This window comes from Tamandua tetradactyla, chromosome 14 (genome assembly GCF_023851605.1).
Source record: "Tamandua tetradactyla isolate mTamTet1 chromosome 14, mTamTet1.pri, whole genome shotgun sequence".
In the NCBI taxonomy this organism is placed as follows: domain Eukaryota; kingdom Metazoa; phylum Chordata; class Mammalia; order Pilosa; family Myrmecophagidae; genus Tamandua; species Tamandua tetradactyla.
The window spans coordinates 87405655-87421558 of record NC_135340.1 but is presented as its reverse complement, the minus strand read 5'-3'; the positions used below and the strand labels follow the sequence as shown (position 1 = coordinate 87421558).

General features: G+C 53.2%; 2 protein-coding genes and 1 pseudogene across 7 annotated transcripts in view; 2 read left to right on the top strand and 1 right to left on the bottom strand.

The window, feature by feature from the left end:
- Window positions 1-15904, bottom strand: part of BRF1 (BRF1 general transcription factor IIIB subunit) — a 68097-nt gene that overhangs the window by 18091 nt on the left and 34102 nt on the right. For 4 of the 5 annotated variants that reach the window (XM_077128366.1, XM_077128367.1, XM_077128368.1 and 1 more), the window contains exons 4-8: window positions 14031-14062; window positions 11848-11920; window positions 2818-2967; window positions 1778-1871; window positions 756-882 (exon numbers count right to left, since the gene is read on the bottom strand). In XM_077128366.1, the coding sequence (XP_076984481.1) occupies window positions 756-882; window positions 1778-1871; window positions 2818-2967; window positions 11848-11920; window positions 14031-14062 (476 nt within the window). Of the gene's footprint in view, window positions 1-755; window positions 883-1777; window positions 1872-2817; window positions 2968-3100; window positions 8035-11847; window positions 11921-14030; window positions 14063-15904 lie in introns of those variants that run through there. The other variant, XM_077128370.1, reaches the window with a different exon arrangement.
- On the top strand, window positions 4598-6605 carry LOC143656555 (histone-binding protein RBBP4 pseudogene; annotated as a pseudogene).
- BTBD6 (BTB domain containing 6) lies at window positions 8240-10875 on the top strand. 2 transcript variants are annotated; one of them, XM_077128364.1, is made up of 4 exons: window positions 8240-8631; window positions 8719-8809; window positions 8998-9116; window positions 9303-10875. In XM_077128364.1, the coding sequence occupies exons 1-4, from the start codon at window positions 8240-8242 to the stop codon at window positions 10333-10335; spliced, it is 1635 nt and encodes a 544-aa protein (XP_076984479.1). In that variant the 3' UTR covers window positions 10336-10875. The 2 variants fall into 2 exon arrangements, with proteins under 2 accessions (XP_076984479.1, XP_076984480.1); XM_077128365.1 differs by lacking the exon at window positions 8719-8809 and having other exon boundaries at window positions 8558-8631.

The following is a 15904-nucleotide window of genomic DNA, read 5'->3' as shown; positions in this document are numbered from 1 at the left end:
TGGGGGTCATGGAGACTGTTCCGGGATGCCCGGCACCCCCACCCTGCCCTGGCCAGCACCCTGTCCCCCACGCTGCTGTGGCATGTGACTGGCATGCTGCCACCCTATGGCTCCCAAGATGGGGGATGAGGACCTCGTGTCCGGGCCAGGTAATGCCCAGAGCAGGCAGGCATGATGGGTGTGGGGAGGGTGGGGGCCAGGCAGGGGCACAGCAGAAACCCAAATCTTCTGGGCCAGGGGCCAGGCCCACTCGGCAGCCTCCTTGTCTAAGCTAGGTAGCCCAGACAAGGAGACTAGGGCTGCAGCAGCGGTTCAAGGCATACCCCAAAGGCCCTCCTCCAGCCCCTGGCCTCTCACAGCAAGGAAAGATGCATGGGCCTGCAGCCCACAGACACACAGAGCAGTACCCTGTTGGCAGAGCGACAGCCCAGGTTCTTGAGTCACTCGGCGCCGGGTCCCAGAGCACCTGCCCAGAGCACCTCTGTACAGAGCCTACAGGGTCCCTGGCTGGTCCCTGGCAAGGAAGGCTCCTCACCAAGTGCCCACTTACCCAGTCCCCTCCGCTGACCCCACAAAGCCCACCCCCAGAGCAGCCCACCCACCTGCAGGGCAGTCCCAGCCCTGGTGCCCCTGCTGGGCCAGGTGTGAACACGGGCTCACAGGTGTCCAGCTGAATCCAGCCTCAGGAACCAACCCAGTTTTGCAAAACTTCGAAGCTGAGGCACACACTGAGGGTGAGGCTCAGGGCCCACTACCTGCTTCATCCGGAGCTTCCTCTGCCCAGCAGTGTAGGAAGGGGGGTCACACTCCTCCTCCAGGTCGACTTTCATGAACTCATCGACAGTCAGCTGGCTGGTGGGCGTGTCTTCAAATTCGGTGAGCCTAAGACGGGCAAGCGAATGGGACCTCATGCCCTCGAACCGGACGTTGTTAAACCTCCCCGAGGGTCGTGGCTGCTGGGAGAGAAAGCCACGGGCAACTAAAGCACAGCCCAGTCCCTTTCCGGCAGCTTCTTGGTCCCTGCCTGGTTTTGCTGACAGTTTGGGTCTGAGGGAGAAGTGCCTGGGGCCCCCTCCTTGTTCCCACATGCCCAACCCCAGGCTCCTTGTCAAAGGATCACAGGATGGGCTGGGATGGAAGACTGAGCCAGTCAGTATCTCCGTTTCCTGTGCTGGGGGTGCCAGGAAGCCCTGCAGCCAGCAGGGACTGTGTAAGCCAACAAGAGTGATTCAAGGTTGGCTCTCACTGGCTTATCTGTTTTCTTTATTTTCACAGAATTATCAGTGTTAAATAAGGTCACGTTTCCAGAGAATGTTAAAGAAAAGTGGATTCTTCCTGTGTCTTTGAGCCCTGTGATGAGATCTGGCTCAGCTGACACAGGACAGGGCTACCTGTGATAGGGCCAGCACGGCACCTGTCAGAGTCTGTCTAGCAAAGCCATCGCTAGAGAGCACATGTGAACGCAGTCAGTACCTCAACCCCGGCAGGAGAGGTTGGAACCCTCCTTCACAAGACAGAGCTTCTCAGGGGAGAGGAGACCTCCAGCCCCCAGCAGCTAGGCTAGCCCACCAGACAAGCCTTTGTTTCTTGGCTTAGTGAGACTTCACAAACACCCTGGGGGGAGCCCAGGAGGGTCAGGGTGTCCACCCAGCAGCACAGTTCAACTGCTGTGCCCTGGAGGGGCCTGGGGCACTCCAGCACCCAAGGATGTGCTCTGGGGAGCAAGCCTTGCCGGGGTTGCACCTGGGTCCCCCAGTGACAAGCAGGGGCCACCCACCTCTTCCTCAGCGTGGACTCGCACACCTTGACCACACTGATGACCTCTTTGACCGTCCTCCGGAAGTCATGCATCCTTGCTGCAACCAGAAGTGCTGGGGGCAGACAAAGAGAGCGTGGGGAACTTGGCTGTAGAGAAGCATTAAGAAAACAGAAAACTTGCCTCCCACCTGGACACATTTAGCCAGAGCTGTAGTTCCTCCTCCAGGAGGCCTGGTGCTGCAGCAGGGCCATAAAAGCCAGGTGTCAAGATGGTGGAAGGCACAGATACAAGGGAAGGGGCCAAAGAGGAGGAAGGGATGGTCCCGGGCCCAGGAAAAGTGGGTTGAGTCGTACTGCCCAGACCTGTAGCAGGAAGGAAGCCAAAGCACATTGCTGGGACAGCACATCTGGGGGTGTTGCAGGCATGTGGGAGGGGGCTGCTGCAAGGACAATACCCCTCTGGGGGACCCAAACACTTGGCCTGAGCCTGCCCAGGACATCCATGGCAGCTGACCCAGTGTCTCTCCTAAGCAGTAAGGTGTCCTGTGGATGAGGTGAGGGGTCTGGCTAAGAAGCTGGACTGTAACCACACAAGATGCTGGGCAGCCTGTGAACATGGGCAGGGCCAGCCACTACCTTCAGTCTCTAAGGCTCCTGTCATTGTCTCAGGGCCCGAGGGGGACAACAGGGGGATGTGCAGAAATGCATAGGCCAGGAAGCAGCTCTTGGTACAAGGTTAACTCTGGAAACAAAATCCAGACCCATAGCTCTGCCTGCTGACAGGCCTGGGGGGGTAGGTGGACGTCTGCAACCTGGCAGGACATAGGTCACGAACAAGAGGGCTGGGGACAGGGGTATCTTGGGCAGAGCGGCTGCGTGGTGGCCAGTGGCCAGGCCCTCGACTCTGCTGGACCTGAGATGGCCTAAGACGATGGCCAGGACACACCTGTCACCATCAAGGCCAGGTGCCCTGTGCCCAGATACTTCTGACTCTTTTGGTCACCCTGGCAGCCCATCTTGCTGAAAAAACTGGGGCCGAAGGTGCCCAGATGCCGGTACCTGCACCGCAGAGGCCCGAGGGGCGCCGGCCTGTGTGCATCCAGTCCCGCTTCATTCTCTGCAGGAGCCGCAAAGCCGTCATGGACACCTCGTGGTTCTTCTCCCCAAACTCCAGCAGGTGGGCAAAGCGCGGAATGTACAAGCAGGGGTCTGTGGGACACCCCATCAGTATAGCCTTGCTCCCCCCAGTTCAGTGGGGCAAAAGCCCCTGGCCAATCCCCACAGCCCACTGTCCCCAACATCCTGCCCTGTCCCCATGTTTCACCCCATCCCCAAAACCCACCCAATAACCAAGGCCACCGGAGGCACAGGGGCTCATGCTAGCAGGCCCTTTCCATGCATCTGTCCCACAGGCCATCCGTTGGGTCCTCAGAGGTGGAGACACTTGTCAAATGGCTTAAAGAGACACGGAGTGCAGGGCACAGCAAACCCTGTTGGGCCAGCTGGTCAGGGTGCACCTGCTTGCCCCCGCAGTGGGAGGAGACAAGACGCCTGTACCCAGCACCTCCACCAGCACCACAGGTTGCTATTTCGGGGGGAAATGTAGACTAGTCCTTCCCCCTGACCCCCCCCACCACATACACATGCAAAATGATGCCTTGTGGATTAATTTCACATTTCATGGTTCACTGTTACAGATTTATATGCTGTCCTTTCTCTTGTGAGTTACCACCTCCTGTCTTTTCCCTTTTATCTTCTGAGGTGTGTGTGCTTCTCTTTTTGAAAAATGCACATTTCTAACTAAGGAAAAATCAATTTGGATGTTAATTGTACACCCCTACTCACTTCAACTAAAATATTTTAAAAAAAGATCTGTACATACACACATGCATAAGCCCACACACATGCATGCACACACACCTACTTCTTATTTATCAAGGGCCTGCTTTACACCTGGCTCTGGGCTGGGTGCTGGGAAGACATGGCTCTGTGACACTTACAGCCCACTGGGGTGACAGGGACTGACCACATAACACGAGGTACCCAGCTGGCTGTAGGTCCAGTCCTAAGGGCCCTGAAGGAAACATGTGGGCTCCTATTAAGGACAAGCGACATGCCTGCCTTAGACAGGACCGTCTAGGAAGGCTAGGGCCACCACAGGCCGGCGGGGGGGAGCAGACACGCGGCCAGCAGGGGGTTGGACAGCAAGCAGTGGAACGACGCACATGATGCTCCCGGTGCCTCCATCTCACAGGGCCCACATGATGGAGTGCTGGCTCCTGGGAGGCCCGACGTGCTCCCTCCCACCCCCTACTAGCCTGAGCAAGGGCTCCAAGGCCATAGAAAGTTGCAGCTCCCCTAAAGTGGCCTAGGCCTACTGGCTGCCCCACACAGGCAGCTCGGACCCTTTCCACCTCCACAGAAGCCACATAGTCACGGGGCCACCACAATATGCATGCGGCAGGGCGGGGCCCAGGCCATGTGGGGATACAGCTTGCTTCCACCTTTTTGCTTTTTGTTTAGATGATCAGATTGCTACAAATGATATTCTTGTGAGGAATAAAAGGCATATTTAAAAATAATATAACTGTTAATTTTTAACCTCCAACAACTCCTGAGCCATCAGAGCTGGGAGGAAAACAGCATTGAAAGGCCTCTTCCCAATGCAGGTGAGACAGTAACAGCATCTTATTGTTAACTCACTGGCTAACTCTAGAAAATGAAAACTGCAGGCTTAAAACATTGGTAAATGTTTTAAGATTATTAAGCCAAGAGGCTAAAAACAGGGAAGAAAAATAGCTTCAATTAGGAAGGATGATTTCAAAAGAAAACTGTAACGATGCTGAGCATGCTGAGTGAGCACCCCACCCCCTCCCCTGCCACCCCAAAGCCACCTCTGTGCTGCAGCAGAAGAACGTGTGACCACCGAGGAGTACAGAACACCCGTTTCTTTAGGGTTTGGCCGTGGACCATGCTCTGGAGCAGCACAGCCTCACTGCACAGTGGCTTCATGATGTAACCAGATCAGCAGTAAAAGAGTTCAGCATCCCTTGGCATGGTCCAGGGACACATGCGTCAGATAAACAGAACCACCTTGCCACAGCAACATGCAGCTCCCTGGTGATGATGCTCAGTCTGACACATCACACTACAATAGTGGGAAAGGAGCTTTTGGCTCAGTGAGTGGAAAAACTGATATAGAAATCAAGATAAATGACAAAGAAGGGAACAGGGGCCATTCTATGCCCCAGAACCATTGGTTCACTGCAGACTCCACCCAGTGATGTCCCTATTGTCGATGACATGGAACATCCTTAAACCAGACCCTTCTGGAGAGAGCAACCCAGACTTGCATCTCCATGGACACCAGAAGGAAGGCTATGGGTTTTCCTGGAATCCAAATCTCGGCAGGCACTTCCTTAGTGCTTCAGGTGACCATACCATCTGCTTGTGGGGCATCAGTGCCGACCCAAAGGAAGGAGAAGTGGTGGATGTTAAGACCATCTTTACAGGGAGGGCACTCAACTGCAGTTGAAGATGTTTCCTGGCATCCGCTCCATGAGTCTGTTTGGGTACACAGCTGATGATCAGAAACTTACGGTCTGGGATACTCATTCAAACAGTATTTCCAACCAAGCCACTCGGTTGAAGCTCACACTGCTGTGGTGAACCAGCTTCTCTTTCAGTCCTTGTAGTGAGTTCACTCCAGCCACAGAGTCAGCTGGCAAGAGTGCTGCCTTGTGGGAGCTGAGAAATCTGAAACTGAAGTTGCATGCCTTTGAACCACGTAAGGATGAGATATTCCAGGTTCAGTGATCACCTCACGATGAAACTATTTTGGCTCTCAGTGGTACCGATTGTCGACTGAATGTCTGAGATTCAAGTAAAATTGGAACAGAACAATCTCCAGAAGGTGCAGAAGATAGGCCCCCAGAGTTGTTGCTGACTCATGGTGGCCACACTGCCTAAACGTCTGACTTCTCCTAGGTCCCAGGGAACCCTGGGCGATCGGTTCAGAAGACGACCTCACACAAGGTTAGCGATGGCAAAGGATGTTCACAGTGATGAAGACCCTGAAGGAAGTGTGGGTCCAGAAGGACGAGGGGCCTTGATATGTCCGCACATGTGATTTCAACTCCCCTTTCTTCTTCTCAACGCTGAGATTGACTGAACACTGGTTTTGAGACATAGACTTTGTCCGGCCATTCCTCTACAGTTACCATTAATACACAGTCATTGGGTGTTTTCTAAATATTAACTGGGGGCCTTAACTTAGGAAAGCCACAAACATATTTAAATATTCTTCAGGAATTTTTTAGACTCAAACCCAGGGTTGAAGTAGACACAAGGGGAATCTATGCATGTGGTCATTTTTGTTCTTATGCTATATTCCCAAGGCTTTCAGTTCATTTAAGGTTAGAGTGGGTAAGGAATAGAGCCATACTGGTTAGCCTCTGAGCCATGAAGTACAATACTGAAAGATGTGTTTATTCAGGAAACAGGGGAAAGATCCAAATCGTATAGATTCCTACTGTAAAACTGCCATACCTGACTTTCCAGGATGTATACTTTCCTATGTAGATCAGTCTCCTCTCAGTTTCTTCAGTTAAGTCATAACATTATCTTATGTTGTTCCTCTTTTTCCCTGCATTTTTGCTAGTTAGTATATTTCTTGAGCTGTTTCATATTATTTCTTTCTTTTCCGTTAAACATTTGTTTCTTTAACCTTGGGACCACCAAGTTGTAAAGATGTGTGTTTTTACCTGCTAGGTCACCACAGGTAGACTGTCTAGTTAAGCTGAGAAGAATGACTCAACAGCTAATAACTGTTTAAAATTAAATTAATCCTGGATAAGAGTTTGTTTCTGTTTCATTTCTACGAATTAGTCCTTAACCACTAGTTTGGTACCATTTCCCTTTTGGGTGACCTGTGTCACCAGCAGGCCTGTTAGTCTCCATGTAAGTGCTTATAATGGAACAGATTGCTTTTCTAAGTCAAACACACACACACACACACACACACAACTATATGACCTCACTGTAATCTACAAACATAAATCACGTGACTAAGTTAAATTCCCAATGGGCTTGGATGAGAAAGGGAAAATCCAGGATATGTTGTTTACACAGACACCAAGATAATACAAAAAAGATGAAGGATGAAGGTTGGGCTAGGAACAAGCAGACAAGGCCAAAAGGGAGACGAAAGGCGCAGTCTCAATAGAATTCGAGGTAAGAACACATCAAAGGGGCTGCAACAGACACTGCAGAATGGAAAGAAGACAATTTCAAAGAAGATAAAGCTGTTACAAATCTGTATGCATGTAATAACACTAAAGAATTAGAGAAAGCAAAATGTGTTAGAAATGAGCGATCTCCACAATACATGAAGTTTTTAAACATAGTTCTCTCAGTATATGTATAGCTGACTAAGTAGGGGTAAAGACTAGCAGAAGTAAATACCATTGCCATAGGCTCGATGTAGCAAATATATTTTAAATTCCATGCTCTACAAAGATGAATAATTTGTTCTAAAAATATATGGGACACTTATTAAAGATGCACAACCTTAATACGTTCCCAAGAACAGAAATCCTGCAGGCCACGTTCTCTGACCTCAATTACAATAGAACTAAAAATTAGCAAAAGAAAACAACACAAAAAAACAATATACACACTTTCCTTATCCCTGAAACAAATTATTAAGAAACTTAAGAAAATTTTCTTAGGTAATTTTATAGATTTAAACGTTTTTTATAGTTAGGCTAGAAAAGTGAAGTAATGAAGTAGTTAGCAAAGAGAGGAAATCAACAAAACACATTACCTAAAATAGGCAAAATAAAGAAAAGAGCAAAACCACATCACCAAGAAAAGAATTCAAGAAAATGAAACCCAGAAAGCAGAATGAACGAAGTGCTCAGTCGACAAGGCGACAAGTCGTCCCCGGGGTCCAGGCCTCATACGCCCCGCCTCTCCACCCACACCTGCCTCGTCCTCCCCAGTTGCGGCGCCTCATCCACTCGGATGCAAGTCGCCCGTGGGAGATTTTTCTGAACGTGAAAGTTTTGAAAAACAGAACCGGCTACTTGTACAGTCTTGGGTCAGAAGGCCCCTCTGGGAGCAAGGGGCTCTAGATGGAAAAGATGGTCCGGGACTGGCCGCCTCTCCCAGAGAACCGAGGAAATCGGGGACAGAGGACAAACTACCGGTCTTGTGCAGCAAAGGGCGCGCTCGGGCGGGGCAAGGAGTGCGCGCACTTACGTAAGGCAAGGGCGGGTCCAGGCGTGCGCGCAGTGACGCGAGGCGGCGGCAAGGCGGGGCCAGGGCAACAGGGCTAGGGCGGCGGGGCGGGGCCGAACGTGCGCGCCGTGACACCGGGCCGCGGCGGGCGGCGGCGGCAGGCGGGTGGCGCCGCCTGCTGTCAAGCGGGACTGGGCGCGGAACTGAGCAGCCCCCGCCCGCCCGCCCGCCCGCCGCGCCCATGCTGCTGCCCCTGGCCTGCCTGCACGGCCGCGTCGCGCAGTGCCTGACCTCCCTCCTCCTGCCGCCTGAGCCCCTCCCCAGGCCCCGGCGCGGCGCGAGGGCGCGCGGCGCGGCGCCGCCATGCGCTGAGGCCGCCCCCGCGGCCCCGCCGGGGAAGATGGCCGCGGAGCTCTACCCCCGCGCCAACGCCGCGGCCGCTACGGCCACGGACATCGCCAACAGCAACGCCGCAGCCCCCCACGCCGCCAACGCGGCGGGCAGGAAGGGCGGCCCGCCGTGCGCCCCGGCCCGGCCGCCCGCGCCCGCACCCACGCCTGCGCCGCCCGCCCTGAACAACAACAACTTGGAGGCTCCCAACTGGCAATCCTGTCACCCGACCCTGCGCGAGAGGTGAGCCGGGGCCCGCGAACCCCGCGCCCGCACCCCCACCCCTGGCAGGCGCGCAGACCCCAGCCCGTGCGTCTCTGCCCTTTGCAGGAACGCACTGATGTTCAACAACGAGCTCATGGCCGACGTCCACTTCATCGTGGGGCCTCTAGGGGCGGCCAGGAGGGTGCCGGCCCACAAGGTGGGTAGCAAGGATCGGCCCTTGGGCCCTTTGAGCGTCAGAGGGCGGCCAGACCGCCACCTCCTACGTAAGCATGGACTCCTCTGACCCGGCGTGCGCGCCACACAGCCTCCCCTTGTCTTCACTCCTGCTCCTGGAGCAGCACAGGCCAGTGAGGACTCACAGGCAACTCTGTCTCTTGTCCACAGTATGTCTTGGCTGTCGGTAGCTCTGTCTTCTATGCCATGTTTTACGGAGACCTTGCAGAAATCAAGTCTGAAATCCACATTCCTGACGTGGAGCCTGCAGCTTTTCTGATCTTGTTAAAGTAAGTCTATCCCTTTAAGGGAGAGGGTAGGGGCAGGGTGGCTGCTTTCTACGGTGACCACGGGTTCCATCAGCAGCTTCTAAGGGAAGCACAGGAGGGGGTGGTGGGTGCCTCTTTCAGGCCAAGAGTCTTTGGACAGGCAGCCCCATCCTGCCTGGCAGCTGACACTGGTCCTTACTTTTCCAGGTACATGTACAGCGATGAGATCGATCTAGAAGCTGACACTGTGCTGGCCACTCTTTATGCTGCCAAGAAGTACATTGTCCCTGCACTGGCCAAAGCATGTGTCAACTTTCTGGAGACCAGCCTGGAAGCCAAGAACGCCTGCGTCCTGCTCTCCCAGAGCCGACTGTTTGAGGAGCCTGAGCTGACTCAGCGCTGCTGGGAGGTCATCGATGCACAGGCCGAGATGGCCTTGCGGTCAGAAGGCTTCTGTGAGATCGACCGCCAGACACTGGAGATCATCCTCACGCGGGAGGCCCTCAACACCAAGGAGGCAGTGGTCTTTGAGGCTGTGCTGAACTGGGCTGAGGCAGAGTGCAAGAGGCAAGGCCTGCCTATCTCTCCACGGAACAAGAGGCATGTTTTGGGGCGAGCCCTCTACCTGGTTCGAATTCCTACAATGACCCTGGAGGAGTTTGCCAATGGTGCGGCCCAATCAGACATCCTGACGCTGGAGGAGACCCACAACATCTTCCTGTGGTACACAGCCGCCAAAAAGCCCCACCTCGAGTTTCCCCTGACCAAGAGGAAGGGCCTTGCCCCACAGCGGTGCCACCGCTTCCAGTCCTCTGCCTACCGCAGCAACCAGTGGCGGTACCGGGGCCGGTGCGACAGCATCCAGTTTGCTGTAGACAGGAGGGTGTTTGTTGCAGGCCTGGGCTTGTACGGGTCCAGCTCCGGGAAAGCGGAGTACAGTGTGAAGATTGAACTGAAGCGCCTAGGGGTCGTCCTGGCCCAGAATCTGACCAAGTTCATGTCTGATGGATCCAGCAACACCTTCTCAGTCTGGTTTGAACACCCAGTCCAGGTTGAGCAAGACACATTTTACACGGTCAGTGCTGTCCTGGATGGCAGTGAGCTCAGCTACTTTGGGCAGGAGGGCATGACGGAAGTACAGTGTGGGAAAGTGACCTTCCAGTTCCAGTGCTCCTCAGACAGCACCAATGGTACCGGGGTCCAGGGTGGCCAGATCCCTGAGCTCATCTTCTATGCCTGAGACACCAACTGGACGGTGGCCAGCACTGTCAGTGTACTGAGAGCGGGCACAGGGGGTGGTACCGCTTGCCCCTCCTCTCAGTAGTTTACCTAGGCGCTTTGCGCTTTGATGGCATATTTATTCCTTAAGCTGAATGACTCATGACAACATTAAGGCTTCACTTATTTCATGTCTCTTTTGTACGTAGACAGCTGTAGCCTGAGTCTGTGAAATAGAAACCTTTTCTACGTGGCAGGTACACGCCCAGTTTCTGAATCTTTGTGGCTGGGCCTCACAGGTGTCCACTGTAGGCTGGGGTGCACATCTCAGACGGAGGGCAGCTTTTGGGGCACTGGGCAGACAGGTGCCCCCCAGGTGCCCACACCACCTGTTTTGAGGGCCTTACCATTGTTTTGCTCGCCTGAATTCTGGGTAATTCTCTAAGCTTGACTTGAGACCTCCCCTTCAAATCCATAATGGGGGTGGGGGAACCACTTAAAACACCCATCTATTTAAGTGGATTTTCATAATGAAGTCTTAATAAAATGATAGCCAGCTATAGGTGCATGACTATGAGGAGTCTTACACTGGGGCGTTCTGCTGCTCATACAACCAAGATGACAAAAACTGTCTCCCAGAACTACAGAAAATCTAAACTCCTAAACACTGCAAAGGAACTAAAAAGCAGAGTACATACAGAGAACCCACCAGCTCCCTGGGGGCCTCCCTCCCACCCACCCACCTGGCATTTGCCTTCTGCTGAGGACTCATCCCCTCTCTGGACCTCACTAGAATGTTCTGGAAAAGGCCACCTGGCAGGTCAGACAAAGCCATGCTGTAGGGATTAGGTTGGAGGGGTGGAAGCCCTGGGAACAGCCTTCTCTCCAGAGTGTGGACTGCTTTGGGGCGAGGGCTGGGATGCCCTGCACTGCATGCACCTTGGGGTGTGCTCTTTGGACTGGGGTCAGGAGGTTGTGGCCAGGAGAACCCACCAAGGGGCCTGCTGCAGGGGCCCTCCCCAGGGTCCCTGCCTAATCCCAAAGGTCCGTCTTCCTGCTGGTGACTGGGCCAACCCACCTCAGTCCCACGTGCTGCCCTCTGCATCAAAGCGTACTTCTAGTTTAGAGGCTACTGGGCAAAGGAAAAAGAAATTCCTCAAAGCAGGTTGTGGATCCCAACACCTTTTCTTGGTAAGGCTCAAACAAAGGGTGGCTAGGGGAATACTGTGTTTCAAGACCCCTACCCCACTTCCCTTCTGGGCCCAGGGAGGATTGTCCTTCCCCAGCTCCTGCGTGACAGGTGGGTTGTACAGAACTTGTATAGCAAAAAGTAAGACCCCTGCAGTGCCCCACCCTCAACCACATTCAACCCTTAAGGCAACCTCACTGCACCATCTTGCTGGGCTCTGATGGGTTTTCTTACTTTGGGAAGCCCTTGTATGCTCTGTGCCTTTTCTCCCACTCCTGAGAGAATGCTTGACACTCTGATTTCTAAGCCAGCACCCTTCATGCTCTCACTAACCCAGGCACGTACCTATTGCTGGCGCGTTGATGCAGAGCTCTCTTGCCAGAAGGAGGAATGTCTTCCCCAGCACATAAACGTTCACCTGTGATGAAGAAACAACAAGCAGACATGGCACTCATGTTTAAGGAAATGTTTGGCCCACCCCCACAGTCCCCACAGGCCTGGCCTTTGACCCCAGGTGGTACTCTTGGACTGGCTAGATGCTCTGGCCATGATTCTATTCTCCAACTACTATGCGACAAGCATGAGTTCAGAAGCGGGCCCACTGTGGTCAGTGATTCATGCCCACACATGCCAGCTCATCCTCATGCCAACCATACTGCCACCTCTCACATTCCAAGGGGTTCTGGGAGCCTAGTCTCGTCCCCATCCTGGGGCCCCAATCAGGGGTCCCCACAAGTCTACCTTTGTTGTGATTCTCCATACAAATCTCAAAGAGCTCTGCTGCCTCCCGGGCAGTGAGTCAGAGCACAGTGAGACCTGACTGGGGCTAGGAAGATGCCTGCCTGGAGCAGAGTACCCTCTACCTCCCTGCAAGATGCCCCACAGTGCTGACAGCCAGCAGCGGCTGCTGAGCCTCTGCTGTGTGTGGGGCACCACCCCAAGGTCAGACACCTGGAGCACTGGGGGCACCAATGACCATGACCCTAGCAGATAGGGTGGGCTCTTAGAGCGGTGCTGGTCAGACAGTTGAGGTGGGGTGGGGGAGGTGGCTGCCGTACAGGGTCGTCAAGGACAGGTGTGGAAGAGACTGTGCAGATAGGGTAGCTTGAACAAAGGGGCCAGGATGAGAAAGCCTGTGCCAAGGGCTTCCATGTCCCAGCCTGAGTTGTGAAAGACCCCCTCAGTGGACCTGGCGGCTCCTACCTATACTCAGCCCAGGCTGGCCCCAAGCCTAAGGGCTGCTCTGCTTTTCTCCTGGCTCTGAGGCCTCCCAAGTGTCACCGCTCCTGGGTATGGGATGAGAGCAAACAGAGCCTGTGGCTGGGGAGGCCCAGGTCATGCTTGCTGCATTTCCCAGCACTATAAGCCCTGTCCTCTGGCCTCAGCCTGACCATGTGAGATGTCTACTGCCCTGATGTGATGTCTGAAGCAGAAGATCTGAATACTACAGGAATGGATTCTCTAAACACATGCCAAGTAAAAAATTAAAATTAAAATTTTTTTAAAAGATCATGCATTGAAAACACAGCTAATTCCAAAAATGCCCATGTTTATTAGCGTGACTTATTTTAGAGATAGTAAATCCTAACGCTTTTTGCTGACCACTGACTTCTGTTAGGTCTGCCAGCCCTTTCTGTCTCTCTCCTGGGACAGCAGCCTGGAAGAAGACCCTACTAGAACCCTCCCCCTGCAGCGGCAGCCAAGCACGCCTGGAACTGCCACCATCAGCCAGACTGGATGAGGTGCTGTGGCACTGCCCTAACCCAAGCACGGGGTATCTGAAACGGAGTCGCTGGATTATCACAATTCCAGTAGGTTATTTTTAGTTTGACCACTAACTTTAATCAGTAGCTTCTGAAAGATGCTGTTTAGAAAAACAGCTGGGAGACAGAAATACTGGACAGTGTCAGATACAAATCAAAGGGTGTCTCACAGGTTCTGAGGTCCCTCAGGTCTGAAATCCACGTGGACTCTGGTGCTTCACCACGGTCAGGCTTGTGTGCATGACTCCTCAGTGGAGCAGCCACAGCCCCAGCCTGCCCCCAGCACCTTCCCAAGACATATGCTGCAAGGCCCACAGGCACCTGACATCCAGGAGTGCCATCTGTGCAGATGTCTTTGCATTAAGTCTTTACAGTGTGCTCAGTCGCTTGGAAACACAATTCAACAGAAAAATGCTCTCTGGCATTCAGCTAGTTCTCTAAATGGACTATAAATGTAAATGTTTTTATATTGTTTTAATTACAAGCCTATGATTCAATCTTTTTCTTTTATTTTAAAGAAACTCCCTTGCCTAGAACAAAGGTATGCTTGTGTCTTGGTCAACGTGTTCTGAAGTGGAACAATTCTGACCCTCTCTGATGCTCCTTGCTGGAGGTGCTCCCACCCACCCCTCGCCCTCCTGGGGTGCCAGTGCTCTGCGTGTCCGTCACCACACCACTCTCCTGAGTGGGCAGTCAGACAGCAGCGCTCGTTCCTCTGCAGTCTCGGATTGGGGAAACCAGACCAAGCAACAAAAGCAGGTCTACCTGGAGCAGGTCGCTGAGGTCAAGGAGCATGTCTGTAAGAGGAGTCAAGGAGTCTCTGCACCCTGCTGGCTCTCATGTCACCTGGAGCCCAGGTTACCCAGCAAACATCAGCACAGTAAAGACTGCAGGGCTGGGGAAGGCGAGCTCTCGCGGGCACCTCTAAGTCCAGCATTTGACTATGAGGGGAAAGGCTCTGGTGGGAGTGCGAGGAGGCCGCAATGGGGCTAGCCAGAACTGCCCACATCCAGGGCACCAGAGGAAGGAGATCCTGAGTCCATTGCCAGGACCTGAGATGTAGGGGAGCAGCGGAAAGGAGAGGTTTGAACCCAGCTGCTGGTCCAGTCTGCAGCTGCACAGCTCCTCTACCAGGTGTCCACACCAGCAGGCTGCAGCATGCATGCATGCACACACTTACAACATTCCTTCTCAGCTCCTCGAGCATTTTCTGAGTCCCTACTGGACACACGGCAGCCCTCAGGACAGAAGACACACACAGGCACTGTCTCTGCCCCAAGCCTCTGGGGAGACAGACACACTCAGGCACTGCCATGAGGAGGCAGGCGCCCAACAAGTAGCCTTCATGGGACCAGTGCTCCAGGGGCAGCTCTGGGGACTCGGGCATGGGGACTGTCCTTGCACTCTGGAGGGTAACTAGCATGAAGAAGACATACTAAGGGATGCAAAACCCAGAGGGACACTCCAGTAAAAATGCAAAACACAAGTCAGTGTCTGTGGTGAGCTGAAGGAGAGTCCCCAACTCAGACATGCCCTTGGCCTTGACCAGTGCCCCTAAGGACATGGGCCACTGCACACAGGGCCTCTCAAGATGGCATTTTAGGCCAGGTGTGGTCCCACCGAATGAGGCCTTTAAAGTGGAAGAAATCCAGACACAGGGAGCAAGCTGCAGGAAGGGCCAGAAGCCAGGAGGGACCAGGGACCTGGGAGGCGAAAGAGCCAGAAGCACCAGGAGGGTTGGCAGCCAGAATGCCACGAGCCTGGGAGGAGCCTTCCATCCTCCAGACCCACGAGACGGGCCAGTCGACTATGGGTCCTAGAGGCCGAAACTAAACAGGGAGGGAGGCAGCTAGTTAAATGGAGTTAAAATGAATGTCACTTGTGGTCTGCATCTTTGAAGAGTGCACCCAGAGCTGGACCACAGGGGAGTCTGGGGGGCCTGCCATGCCATGATGCCATGAGTGCCCCCTGCGCTTCGTCGTGAAGCTTAGCAACGAGAAGACTGATAACACCGCAGTGGAGATCAACACGCCCATGAAGGGCTGGGGGGAAATAGGAGTGCAGTCAAGTCAAAGGACATGAAAGGAAGGCAGTGCTAAGGAAACCAGGAGAAACCAATGACAAAGAAAAGGACAAACAGAAGAAAGTAACAAAGCCAAAACTCACTCTTTGTAAAAATGAGCAAAACTGATAAAGTCTCACTACACTGATGGAGAAAAGACAAACTGTTGATATTAGGAATAAAAGAGGAGCTGGGAACATGATACCACAGATGTCCAGGAGACAGTGAGGGAACACCATGCCCAACTTTGGGCAGATGACTGACAATTTGTATGCAGTGGGCACATTCTCTGAAAGCTACAATTTGTCAAAGATGGCAAAAAGAAACATAAAAAATCTGAATAGTCATCTATCTACTAAAGGAACTAAATTCACCAAAAATGTTCTCATGAATAAACCTGAGGTCTAGACGGCTTTCCTAGAAAATCTGATCATACATCTGAGGAAGAAATGACTCTAGTTTCTCACAAATGCTTTCAGAAAATAGAGGTGGGGAAACAATCTCAACCCACGTAAGAAGAGAGCACATTCCTAACACTAAAGCCCAGCAGAAAGTATAAAAGGACAACCACAGATCA

What these genes read in the sequence shown, in the direction of transcription:
- BTBD6 (XM_077128364.1), top strand. Translation starts at nt 8,240, where the DNA reads ATGCTGCTGCCCCTGGCCTGCCTGCACGGCCGCGTCGCGCAGTGCCTG. An exon ending in GGAGGGTGCCGGCCCACAAG is followed by an intron (nt 8,810 to 8,997) that starts GTGGGTAGCAAG and finishes TCTTGTCCACAG; the next exon opens with TATGTCTTGGCTGTCGGTAG. An exon ending in GCTTTTCTGATCTTGTTAAA is followed by an intron (nt 9,117 to 9,302) that starts GTAAGTCTATCC and finishes TTACTTTTCCAG; the next exon opens with GTACATGTACAGCGATGAGA.